Source organism: Cebus imitator, unplaced genomic scaffold, assembly GCF_001604975.1.
Source record: "Cebus imitator isolate Cc_AM_T3 unplaced genomic scaffold, Cebus_imitator-1.0 Scaffold713, whole genome shotgun sequence".
In the NCBI taxonomy this organism is placed as follows: domain Eukaryota; kingdom Metazoa; phylum Chordata; class Mammalia; order Primates; family Cebidae; genus Cebus; species Cebus imitator.
This window is the reverse complement of record NW_016108028.1, coordinates 316,831-330,435: the sequence shown is the minus strand read 5'-3', so window position 1 is coordinate 330,435 and position 13,605 is coordinate 316,831. Positions and strand designations below refer to the sequence as shown.

Here is a 13,605-nt window from a genome sequence, read left to right as displayed (position 1 = left end):
TTTTTTGATTCCAGAGTCCTTGTCTTAATCATTACCATGTCAGTAGTTCTCAAAATGTAGTTTCTAGAACAGCAGCATCAGTACCTTTAAATTTTTTAGAAATAGAAATTCTCAGAATCTACCCCAAACCTACTGAAATAGAAACTGGAAAGTAGGACCTAGCAAGTTGTATTTTAACAAGCTGTTGAGGTGATTCTGATGCATGCTCAAGTTAGAGAATTATTGCTTTGTATTATTTATGGTGCTGAAATGTTAGTGTGAATTTATGTGTGTAATTGCAAAGTATAAAATCAAGCCATAATCAGAGATTGTGCTAAGGATGGCAGGAAGAGTATTGGTCATACTATGGTAGGTCTGATTACATTGTTTAAACAGTTATTTAAAGCACTCGTAGACTGCGACTGAATTCATTAATATTACCCTTGTTTTCTACAAAATGAATTATCTGTTACCAACATTTTTCATGACTCAGATTTCATATAAGGAATATATTTTGCATAAATTGTGTCTATATTTATAGATTAATGTTTCAGCTATTTTAATTGAAAACACATTTTTAGTCATTCTTCTTACTGGTTGATTCAGAAGATTAACCAATCTGATTTGAAAGGCAAATTATGGATATATTGAAAAATATTTTGGCCAAGTTTAAGAGGATTCCCATCATCAAGTTGGCTAGCAAACTTTTCTGTTTCAATTTAGGTATATAAAGAAACTTACTTATTCTTAGAGATTCTCTATACCCCATAAAACAATGAAATAATTATGTAATTTAAATACATTTTAAACATACAAGTGTACCTCAGAGATAATGTGAGTTTTGTTCCAGACTGCTGCAATAAAGTGAATATATCAATAAAGCAAGTCATGTCAATTTTTCGATTTCTTAGTGCGTGTGAAAGTTACATGTACACTATACTGTAGTCTATTTTATTTTATTTTTGACACAGGGTCTTGCTCTGTCACCCAGGCTGGCATGCAGTGGCACAATCACAGCTCACTGCAGCCTTGCCCTCCTGGGCTCAAGCAATTCTAGGATACTGGGACAGACTGTAGGTGTGTGCCAGCATGCCTGGCTAATTTAAATTTTTTTTTTTTTTTGTAGAGATCAGGTATTTTGTTGCCCAGGCCGGTCTTGAACTCCTGGGCTCAAGTGATCCTCTTGCCTTGGCCTCCCAAAGTGCTGGAATTATAGATGTGAGCCATGGCCAGCCTTATGCTATCTATAGTCTATTAAGTGTGCAATAGCATTATGTCTTTGAAAAGTACTTATCTTAATTAAAAAATACTTGATTGCTAAAAAATGCTGATAAGCATTTGAGCCTTCAGTGAGTTGTAAACGTATTGCTGGTAGAGAGTCTTGCTTCAGTGTTGATGGCTGCTGACTGATCAGGGTGGTGGTTGCTGAAGTTGGGACAGCTTTGTCACTTTCTTAAAATAACACAACAGGGAAGTTTGCCACATACTTCCCTTCATGAAACATTTCTCTGTAGTATGTGATGTGTTTGATAAATAATATTTTACCCACAGTGAAACTTCTTTCAACATTGGAGGCAATTGTCTTAAACCTTGCTGCTGCTGAAAAACTAAGTTTATATAATATTCAAAATTCTTTGTTGTTGTTTCAACAGTGTTTACAGCATCTTTACCAGAAGTAGATTTTATCTCAACAAAGACTTCCTTACCCATAAAAAGCAACTCCTCATCTGTTTAAGTTTGATCTTGAGGATCACCTGAGCCCAGGAGGCATATGTTGTGGTGAGCTGTGATCATGCCACCATGCCGGGCTAATTTTTGTATTTTTTTTGTAGAGGTGGGGTTTTGCCCTGTTGCCTTGGCTGTTGTTGAACTCCTAGGCTCAGGTGATCTAGCCTCCTTGGCTTCCCAAAATGCTGGGATTATGGGCATGAGCCACTGCACCTGGTCCAAGCTCCACTTCTAATTCTAGTTTTCTTACTTTTTCTACCACATTTGCAGTTACTTTCTCCATTGACGTCTTGAACCCCTCAGAGTCATCCATGAGGGTAGGAACCAACTTCTAGATTTGTTCTTGTTAATATTTTGACCTCCTCTCATAAACCACAAATGTTCTCAATGGCATTTAGCATGGTGAATTCTTTCCAGATGGTTTTTAGTTTACTTTGCCCCCCTCCATTGGAGAAATCTATCTAATGCAGAAATAGCCTTACAAAATGTATTAAGACTTGAAAATCAGAACTACTTTTTGATCCATGGCTGCAGAGTGGACGCTATGTTAACAGGCATAAAAACAACGCTGATACATCTCCATTGGAGCCTTTGGTGACTAGGTGCATTGTCACTGAACAGTAAGTAATTTTTTTTTTGAGACTGAGTCTTGATCTGTCACCCAGGCTGGACTGCAGTGTCGCGATCTTGGCTCACTGCAACCTCTGCCTCCCAGGTTCAAGTGAATGTCCTTCCTCAGCCTCCCAAGTAGCTGGGACTACAGGTACGTACCAGCACGCCCGGCTAATTTTTTTGTATTTTTAGTAGAGATGGGGTTTCACTATGTTGGCCAGGCTGGTCTCAAACTCCTGACCTTAGGAGTGATCCACCTGCCTCAGTCTCCCAAAGTGCTGAGATTACATGCGTGAGCCACCGAGCCTTGTCTTAAGTAATATTTTTAAGGGAATGTATTTTTCTGAGCAGTAGGTCTCAACAGTGAGCTTATTCAGTAAATCATGCTGTAAATAGATGTGTTGTCATCCACATTATGTTGTTCTATTTCTAGAGCACTGACAGAGTAGATTTAGCATAATTGTTAAGGGTGGTAGGATTTTTAGAATGGTAAATAAGCATTGGCTGCCACTTAAAGTCACTAGCTGCGTTAGACCCTAACAAGAGAGTCAGCTTATCGTTTGGAAACTTTGAAGCCAGGCATTGACTTCTTCTCTCTAGGTATGGAAGTCTAGATGGCATCTTCTTCCAATACAGTGTAAGGCTGTTTTGTCACCATTGAAAAGTCTGTTGTTTAGTTTAGCCACCTTCATCGGTGATCTTAGCTAGGTCTTCTGGATAACTTGCTATAGTTGTTACATTCACACTTGCTGTTTCACCTTGTGCTTTTATATATTATGGGACAGCTTCTTTCCTTAAACCTCATGAACTAACCGCAGCTACCTTCCGACTTTTCTTCTATAGCTTTCTCACCTCTCAAGCTTCATAGACTCGAAAAGAGTTTGGGCTTTGCTCTGGATTAGGCTTTGCTTTAGGGCAATGTTATGGCTGTTTTGATCTGTCAGACCGTATCAGCAAACTTTCTCCATATCAGCAGTGAGACTGTTTGGCTTTCTTACCATTTGTATGTTCACTGTAGTAGCAGTTTTAATTTCCTTCAAGAACTTTTTCTTTGCATTTACAATCTGGCTAGCTACCATAAAGAGGCCTAGCTTTCAGCCTGTCTGGGCTTTTGACATGCTTTCTTACTAAGCTTAATGATACCTAGGTTTTGATTTAGTGAGAGACGTGTGACTGTCCTTTCACTTGAACACTTGAAGTCCGTTTAGGATTATTAGTTGGCCTAATTTCAGTATTTTTGTGTTTTAGGGAATAGGGAGGCCTGATATGAGGGAGAGAGATGGGGGAATGGCTCATTGGTGGAGCAGCGAGAACACACATTTATCCATTAAGTTGGCTGTCTCATATGGGTGCACTGCGTAGTGCTCCAAAGCAATTACAGTAGTAATATCAAAGATCACAGATCACATAGCAGATGTAATAGTAATGAAAAAGCTTGAAATATTGGGAGAATTACTAAAATATGACAGAGATACAAAGTGAGCACGTTGGAAAACCCCCAGATATGTTTGATGCAGGGTGCCGCAAACCTTCCATTTATATGAAATACAGTATCTGGGAAGCACAATGAAGTGAAATGCAATAAAATGAGGTCTGCCTGTGTTTGTCTTCTTTACTTTTAAGAAGTTATATAATCTACCTTTTATCTAAACTTCAATTTAAAAATTAAGTGTGAGAAATTTAAAATACTGGATTATGACAATAACTACATATTTAATTTCTTGTTTATTCATCAGTTAAAATAAGAAAGAAGCCCTTTTCTATCTTTTTTCCCCTCAGTTCTCAAATAGCTTCTCATCAGGGTAAATTAGTCTAAAGTCTAACAGTTGTGGTTTCTAAGTATATCTTGAATTGGTCCATTGCTCTTCATAGTTTGTACTATTACATTATAAACCTTCATCTGGTCTTCTGATAATCCATTCTTCTCCATTTCATTTTTATTGTAGCTAGAATGATTTTCACTATGGGAAACTTAATCATGTTACTATCCCTCTTTAAAATCTTTAATGAATTATTCCCCCCGACCTTTTTTTTTTGAAATGGAATCTCGTTCTGTCACCAGGCTGGAATGCAGTGGCACAATCTCAGCTCAGTGCAACCTCTGCCTCCTGCGTTCAAGCAATTCCCATGCCTCAGCCTCCTGAGTAGCTGGGACTACAGGCATACGCCACCATGCCTGGCTAATTTTTTATATTTTAGTAGAGATGGGGTTTCACCATGTTGGCCAGGATGGTCTTGATCTCCTCACCTCATGATCTGCTCGCCTTGGCCTCCCAAAGTAATGATTATTTTCTTTACCTTACAAAGCCCTCTATGGTGTAAGCCTTTGATATTACCTTTCTTGCTTGTTTGTTTCTCTTTCTTTTTTTGCGATGGAGTTTTGCTTTTGTTGCCCAAGCTGGAGTCAATGGCACAATCTCGGCTCACTGCAACCTCAGCCTCCTGGGTTCAAGCGATTCTCCTACCTCAGCCTCCCAAGTAGCTGGGATTACAGGCGTGTGTCACTGTGCCCAGCTAATGTTTTGTATTTTTAGTAGAGACGGGGTTTCTCCATGTTGGTCAGGCTGGTCTTGAACTCCTGACCTCAAGTGATCCACCCACCTCGGCCTCCTAAAGTGCTGGGATTACAGGCGTGAGCCACCACGCCTGGCCTCCAGTTTCTTTTATTCTACACTATATCAGTTATCTATTGCCACAATAATGCTGTAGCAACCACAAAACCATAGAAGCATACCACAATGTGTATTTATTGTGCGTGTTGTTGGGGTTAGAAGTCAGGAGGCTTGCTTGACTCAGCTGGGTTCACCCACATATCTGGGACAGTTGGAATACCATAAGAAGTTATCAGTAGTCTCAAAAATATTCACTTCTTTAACCAAGTAATTTTACTTCTGGAAATTCATTGGTACTTCTAGAATTTTTTTTTTATTAATTAATGGAACATTTATTGCATACTTAAAGTATGTTTCAGCCACTATCTGAGGTACCAAAGTTATAGCAGTGAATTAAGCACATTGAATCTCTGGTTCATAGAGCTTAAATTGTAGTGAAAGGAAGATTGACTAAGAAAGAAAACAAAACTACCCCAAAGTTAAAAATTGAATAAACATGGTAAGATCTGTGGAGAAAAATAAGCAGGAAAGGAGAACTAGGGTCACCTGTGGGAATGGGATGAGTGATATAGTAGGGAGGCAGGAGGGTTCCCTACTGAGAAGGGGACATTTGAGGTGAAGGACAAGCTGTACTAAAATGACCAAACACACACAGATGTGTTAGGAATATCCTTATCACATCATTATTTATAGTAGTGGAAAATAAGAAACAGCCTAAATTTCCACCAAGAGAGAAATGGGTAAATTATGGTATATCTGTATGAGAATGCTATAGCATCTTTAAAAATTGCTATAGAAGACCAGGCATGGTGGCTCATGCCTGTAATCCTAGCACTTTGGGAGGCTGAGGCGGGCAGATCACAAGGTGAGAGTTCAAGACCAGCCTGGCCAACATGGTGAAACCCCATCTCTACTAAAAATACAAAAAAAAATTAGCCAAGTGCGGTGGCAGGCACCTGTAATCCCAGTTACTTAGGAGGCTGAGGCAGGAGAATTGCTTGAACGTGGGAGATAGAGGTTGCCATGGGCTGAGACCGCACCATTGCACTCCAGCCTGGGTGGCAGAGCGAGACTCTGTCTCAAAAAAAAAAAAAAAATTGCTGAAGAAAATTATTTAGACATGAGAAAATAGTATACAGGGAAAATAATTTATACACACATTCCTGCACACATACAAAGTTAAAACAGCAAGATACAAAACACTTTGTACTGTATGAGGCCAAACGTGAAAGGAAAAAAGCATGTATTACTATATATAAGGTTTACAAACTTTGTATTGGAAATATGTGCATCCAGTTATAATAATGATTATTGCAAGGTAATGTATGTTTTGCCATTGTGAATTTTCTGTTAGTTTTTAATATTCTGCAATGAATGTGCACTGCTTTTATGGAAAGAAATTGAAGAGCTTCCCAGATAACGAATCAGCAAAGTCCCTCTTGAGTTATGTTTACTCTTGTGGGTCCTGACTATTTTATTGACATAAGTTGTAAGTTATATTGACATAAGTTATAAGGTGTGATTTTAGGTGGTATCTGGTCTCATTTTCATACTATGTTTTACAGGTTTGGTGTTTATGTTCCTCTTTGCTGTTTTCATCAAGATAGTAGAGCTCATCTTCTTCTCACAGACTATAACTATGTGGTTCAGCACCAGGCAGTAGAGGAAAGTGCCTCGACGGTGGGAGGCTTGGCCAAATCCAAAGACTTTCTCTCCTTGTTGCTGGAGTCTCTAAAAGAACAGTTTAATAATGCCACACCCATCCCCACCCACAGTTGCCCCTTATCTCCAGACCTCATTCGCAATGAAGTAGAATGTCTGAAAGCAGATTTCAACCACAGAATCAAGGAGGTTCTCTTCAACTCCCTCTTCAGTGCCTACTATGTTGCATTTCTCCCCCTGTGTTTTGTGAAGGTAAGTGGTTATCTTACTTTTATGTGCTCCCTGGATTTGTGTGTGAATTACATAAACTGGGTATTTCTTGTTTAATCCCCCTTTTCTCTGTCTCCCCTTTGGCAGCCTGGATGGTGGAGTTCGGCTGCATCTGGAGTGCACTAATACCGCTCCTGGTTGGCGGATAGGTATTTCCATATATGTGATGCACCCGTGGTGGTTCCCTCTTTTTTTCTTTTCTTTCTTTTTCTTTTTTTTTTTTTTTTTTTTTTTTTTTTTTTTTTGGGGAGAATAAAAATGTACTTAGAATCAGTATGTAGTAGCTTGAGAGGACCAAGGTTTTAGTAAAACTCAGCCTACTGTGGTTGATTTTAACATGGTTATCAGGAGTTTCCTTGAATTTAACATTTATCTGAACTTCAATTTACTTCAGTAGAAAAGAAAAATGATCTGGATGTCACTTGGGCCCAAAATCTTTTGGGACATTTTAGTGCCCTTTCTTCATCCATTCAGAAGTACTTCTGCAGCTGGAATGGTCCTTCAGAGAACACTCAGTTCTTCTAGAAAGGAAACACTTAAAATATGATTGCCTCTCCCTCCCAGCCCTAACTCATACAGCCAGAAAGTCAGGTTGAAGGATTGTGGAGGACTCTGCTCTTGAACTTTCTGCACGGACAGCAGGACCACCAGAGCATGTGTGACTCAGTGTGGCATTTGTCTGCAGGGCGTATGTACACGCACCCATCCCTGCCTCTTTTTACCAGTGCATGGATCATTTTTCTTTCTTCTGATCTCTTCCAGAGTACCCAGTACTATGACATGCGCTGGTCATGCGAGCACCTCATTATGGTGTGGATCAATGCTTTTGTCATGCTCACCACGCAACTGTTGCCATCCAAATACTGTGATTTGCTACATAAATCAGCTGCTCACCTGGGCAAGTGGCAGAAGCTGGAACATGGGTCCTATAGTAATGCTCCACAGCACATGTGAGTAAGCTAGAGGGTAAAACCATGTAACACTTTCTACATGCTGCTGATCATGTTTATTTGCTTTGTATGTCATTCTTGTTCTTGGCTTTGAACATTTAATTTTTAATTTTTGTCTTACATGGATGCTTATCATCATGCTAAACTGAACACAAGGGACAATAACTCATTTCCACCCCATCCCCAGCTCCTCCTTAAATGCGTTCTACCTTTCAGCTGTCCTTTACAGTGTGTAATTTGTCCCCCAAGCAGTGTATTTGGAGTTCTCTTTCAGCCTTATCCATTTGCTCAAATTCAGAGAGTCATATATTTTATTTCTTTTTAGAAGACTTTAAGATTTGTCTTCTCATCTTCATTGCCACAGCTGAGTAGTTGGCATCTCACACCTGAAATTTGCTTCTCTCATTTTTTCTTTCTAATACATGCAGTTTTGTTCTAGTAATTTTCCTTGACTGTGCTTTTTTACTATTTTCCCTCTAAACTCTCTACTGAATATTCCCCTGCTTCTCCTGTATTTGAGAACTATGCCTGATTGTGAATTCTTTGGAATAATTTTTCTCATTGTGTCCCCTTATCAGTCATTACTCCACATTGCCCCTATGATCGAAAATGGCTAACATTAGGACTGTTTTATTCTGTCACTTCTGAGTCCTTCATCATACTTTTCTTTCAGACCCAAACCATCTTCATCTTCCCCCTTTTATAATTTGAACATTTCACAAATTTCAACTCCTAGAAATTTTTCCCTAGTTAAGTGGGACGGATTGAGGTGACCTTCCCTTTCCCTCTCCCACTGAGAGTTCTCCCTTCAATTATCTGCCTTGATGTCTGATACAGATTAGCACAGGCCTTCAAGCCCAGGAACTGAAAGAGATTGGGCCAGGCTGAAAAGAAACCCGACTGTGGGCAAAGGACAGATTTCAATAAAAATTGAAAATACAAACCACAGTACTAGTACTGTACATCTTCAGGCTACTGATGGCACATGGCCATGAGGTGTATCATCACTTTAATGCTGGTAAGTGTGAGCAAGGCCGGTGGAACATTTTCTGAACTGGGAAAGGTTCAGGGTGCTAGAATTTTTTTTTTTTTTTTTAATAACATATCTAAACTGCCTCCCAGTTCTTATCCTTGGAAACTAACCTTTCCAAAATCAGAAAGAGATGAATTAACTTAGATTTTTTTTTTAAAGCTTAACCTGAAGATCCCTATCCCCACCCAAACTCCATTATGCTGGAAAGAATGAAGCTGCTTCTTTGGTAATTTCTTTTCCCCCAGAGAAACCTATATAAAAATAAACCAAGAAAGCAGTGAAAAGCCTGTGTGTGTGGTGTGTCTCTATGTTCTACTGTATACCTTCTTACAGTTGTGAGGTATTTGAATTGTGTGATAAGCAAACTGATTTTCTGTAGTTTTTTGGGATGTAATTCTGCAGTAAATGTTATTCTAGTTTGACAATGTGCTAATTTCTTCACTACTCTTATTACCATCAGCCTTCTTTTCTTGTTTGTTCCCTCTAGCATTTCTACCAGTAGACTCTGCTCACTTGGGATGGAGATGACAGTCCACCTGCTTACACACTATTTTCTAGCTTACACATTTATGTCTGCTCATTCTTCTTAAGCCTCTTAAGTCCTTTGACGTTGAGTTAACTGTATTTTTTTTGCAACCTCCGTGTACTATACAGCAATGAAATTAAAGTAACAAATCCTTTCCAAAACTACTCCAGCTTGACCATGGAATTAATGTATTTTTCAGAATTCAGGCAGATCAAGCCCTGGGTATTTAATTCCTTCCATAAAAACATAGCTGGCCTTACCAGATATTATCTTATCTGTAATTGCCAATATGCTAACATTGCATTTCTTTCTCCCTTAGTTGGTCAGAAAATACAATATGGCCTCAAGGGGTGCTGGTGCGGCACAGCAGATGTTTATATAGAGCCATGGGGCCTTACAACGTGGCAGTGCCTTCAGATGTATCCCATGCCCGCTTTTATGCAAGTACCGCTTATTTATTTTCAAACATAAGCTTAGGGGTAAGTGTTAGGAAGCCACTCCATGTGGAAACGCATAGCATAGTGTGTAACACATACTAGGAAATTATTACATGGTTATTATTGCTGCTAGCACAACAGTGGTCCCTGTACTTTGGAAATGTACTCTGAAGGGCAGTTTGAAGGTCATATACAATTATTCCAGTTTCAATAGCTTAGCTGGTTTCTCTAGTTACATTGGTATTTGTTGAATCTAGTATTACTCGAAACAAGTAGGCAATTATCTAAGACTCCTTTTTCATCTTACCATTTTTATTTTGTAAGAGTTTGGTTTAGTGGTATTCTTAAGATATATTGTATTTGTGTATCCACAGGTGATATCTGTGATATCCACGAGTATTAATAGTGTGGTGGTTTCATTTTTAGGTATTTGCCATATATACATACTGTCTCTTTAAAAGGCCTTAGTTTCCTCTTTAGAAGTCAGACAAATGCCATGAAAAGGAAAAAGCTTAAAAGTTAAAAAAGGAAAAAGCAAAACTCAGCTTCTGTTCCATTGAACTCATGCCTTTGGTTATGATCTATTTGGTCTTTCAGCCTTCCAGAAAATTGTCTGTACAAGGCAAAAGTATGTACTTATAAAAGAAAGCCCAGCTGACCAATTGGAGTGGGGAAATGTGGGTGCCTACAGGGGACTGTTTATAGTAAAAATGCCCAAAGTGCAGTGCATTGCTTTTTGAGGGGGGATCATATTCTAAACAAGAATTGGAGATCTTTTTTTGGGAGATGGAGTCTGACTCTGTTGCCTAGGCTGGAGTGCAGTGGCACGATCTTGGTTCACTGCAACCTCCACTTCTCAGGTTCAAGTGATCCTCCTGGTTCAGCCCCCACTGGTAGCTGGGATTACAAGTATGTGCCACCATACCCAGCTAATATTTGTATTTTTAGTAGAGATGTGATTTCGCCATGTTGGCCAGGCTGATCTCAAACTCCTGACCTCAGGTGGTACACCCGCCTCTGCCTCCCACAGTGCTGGGATTACAGGTGTGAGCCACCACGCCTGGCCAAAAATTGGAGATCTTTTTTAAGATACTTGCATCTCTTTCTTCCTCTGTCCTTCCCATCTTCCTCTGTCCTTCCCAGATGAAGGAAGGTACATGGACTTTCTGGTTATGCAGGTGTTTGTTACTGAGGGACACTTCAATTAAATATTGGAAACTTGCACCAGGGCATGATGCTTATAGTTAACCATCATTGGGGAATGCAGGATGGGGCAGGTTGGGAGGAACATGGGGAAGGTGAAGGGCCCTTGAATGAGAGAACGACAAGCATCTCCTCCTTGACGTCAATGGAATTGCCTTTAGGTAGAGGAATGGACTCAAAGTACATGAGCATTTGATTTCTATATAGAATATTTAATTTAGCCAGCCGAATTCTCTAGGCCATTAATGACTTCTGTTGGTCCTTGCTGTCTCCTTGAGACCTATGATAGCCAAATAGTTCGCTAGAATTTTCTGCTTGAAAATTAAGTATTTTCCTTGCTAGTTTTGGGCAGTGGAAAAATCAGGTAGAATCCTGATTAGGGAAAAGGATTAGGCAAGTTGATTTATTACTGATTTTGCAGGATAGGATAGATAGTTAAATCAGTGCTTCTCGAAGTGATCCATGGGCCACCTATGTAGAAATCACCTATCACCTAGCCTATTTTTAAAAATCACTATTTTAAAAAAGTGATTCAGGGCCCCTATATCAGACTTCTGAACCAGAATCTCTGGATGATCTCAGGAATTTGCAGCATTTGTGGATTTGGAAATGATTGTTAGGCACACTGAAATTTCAGAACAGTCATTTAAAATGTGCCTATCACTTATAGCTGTCAAACTCCAGGTTAAACATTTTCTTTTTCTTGAACCTGGAAAGTTTTTAAAGCTGTCATGATAATTTGGCTTTGTTCTGAGGTATAAGCTCTGAGATCTAAATTCCATCTAAATTAGTTCTTTTAGATCTGATTACTGCTGTTACTACCCCCTTATCTTCATCTAAATTTAGGATTTGATAGGTTAAGCTGAATTGTTAAATGTTCCTTTGCAACTTGTGACCTGTATCTGTATTCATAATAACTTTGTATTAGAAAACCAGAATTTGGCTTTTTAAAGTGGAGAATTTAGTGGGAGTAAATACAGTAGTAAGTCCTATTTTTAGTCTAATTCTGACTCATTTTTCCTTCCTTCCTTCTTATCCTGTCTTTGTGCACCCTAATTCTCAGTATCCAGGAAAAAAATAAGTAATTAAACAGCACAGGTATATGGTGTAGAGGATTTCAGTCAGTGACCATGGTGGATAAACAGTTTAAGGAAAAATTAAGAAACTGTTGTATTGATATTCAACTTGTAACCTCTCTTTTCCCAAAATTTGTCTAGTGTTGGTATTTATGTCTTAGTTTACAAGCCAAGAATGGTTTTTACATTTCTAAATGGTTACATAAGTACCTATATAATGTCTTTAATTTTGCCTCTTGACTTATAAAGCCTAAAATATTTCTTAATTGGTCCTTTATCTAACCTCTGTCTTAGATAAATATACTTTTGTCTTATCCTAAATAAAATATATACCTAAGATACAATCTAAGAAAAATATAAGTAGTTTTCTTTTAGGCATAATCTCTTTTCATGTTTCAGGGGCATTGAAATAAAATTTATTTCGTTATTTCTTGAGCAAAAAGAAAAAGGTTTTGATCTTTACAGCAAGAAATCCTGATTGATATTAAACAGATTTGTTATTATATATGGGAATCTGTAAATATTAAATTATTTTAGAAAAATAAATGCAAGAATAACTACAGCCATTACTTTTCTATGAAATAACGTTTTGCTTTTTAACTTCCTTACAGTTCTTATTTCATCGACCATTAAGGCTGTTAAATCTGCTTATCCTTATTGAGGGCAGTGTCATCTTCTACCAGCTTTATTCCTTGCTGCGGTCGGAGAAGTGGAACCACACACTGTCCATGGCTCTCATCCTTTTCTGCAACTACTATGTTTTATTTAAACTTCTCCGGGACAGAATAGTATTAGGCAGGGCATACTCCTACCCACTCAACAGTTATGAACTCAAGGCAAATTAAGCTGCCTCTCAACAATGAGAGAGAACTCAGATAAAAATATTTTCATACGTTCTATTTTTTTCTTGTGATTTTTATAAATATTTAAGATATTTTATATTTTGTATACTATTATGTTTTGAAAGTCGGGAAGGGTAAGGGATATTAAATGTATCCGTAAACAAGGTAATGTGATCTTTCATGTGTTAGTATATTTGAATAATATACTTATGAGAGGTATGCCTGTCCAGTAAAGAGATTGATTTGTTTGTATGGCTCTGGAATAACTCATTCGTTTATGAACACATCTCATGTATTACTTGACACAGTACCTTTAGTATATCTGCTTTCCTTTCAGTCCTCATTATCTGTAACCCTCAGCTGGCTAGTAATTACTACTAAAGGAAGGGAGATCGGCCGGGTGCGGTGGCTCACGCCTGTAATCCCTGCACTTTGGGATCCTCATGGATCACGAGATTAGGAGTTTGAGACCAGCCTGGCTAACATGGTGAAACCTTGTCTCTACTAAAAAAAAAAAAAAAAAAAAAAAAAAGAGGAAGAGAGATCAATGGAGTTGTCTACCAACATCCATTCTCTTTTAATTCACCTAATAGTATTGGAATACATTGGGAAAAGAGTGGGTTAAAGTCCTAGGTGGGGTTCTCTTTGTTGCCTACTAGGAGGAAGCAGTAGGCT

The 13,605-nt window shown here is 38.5% G+C and overlaps 1 protein-coding gene across 2 annotated transcripts in view; it reads left to right on the top strand.

Moving 5' to 3' along the window:
* Window positions 1-13,182, top strand: part of TMEM39A (transmembrane protein 39A) — a 32,979-nt gene extending 19,797 nt beyond the window's left edge. For both annotated transcript variants that reach the window (XM_017518899.2, XM_017518900.2), the window contains exons 6-9: window positions 6,497-6,845; window positions 7,626-7,813; window positions 9,692-9,812; window positions 12,700-13,182. In XM_017518899.2, the coding sequence (XP_017374388.1) occupies window positions 6,497-6,845; window positions 7,626-7,813; window positions 9,692-9,812; window positions 12,700-12,933 (892 nt within the window). In that variant the 3' untranslated portion in view covers window positions 12,934-13,182. The remainder of the gene's footprint in view (window positions 1-6,496; window positions 6,846-7,625; window positions 7,814-9,691; window positions 9,813-12,699) is intronic.
* The last annotated feature ends 423 nt before the right edge of the window (window positions 13,183-13,605 follow it).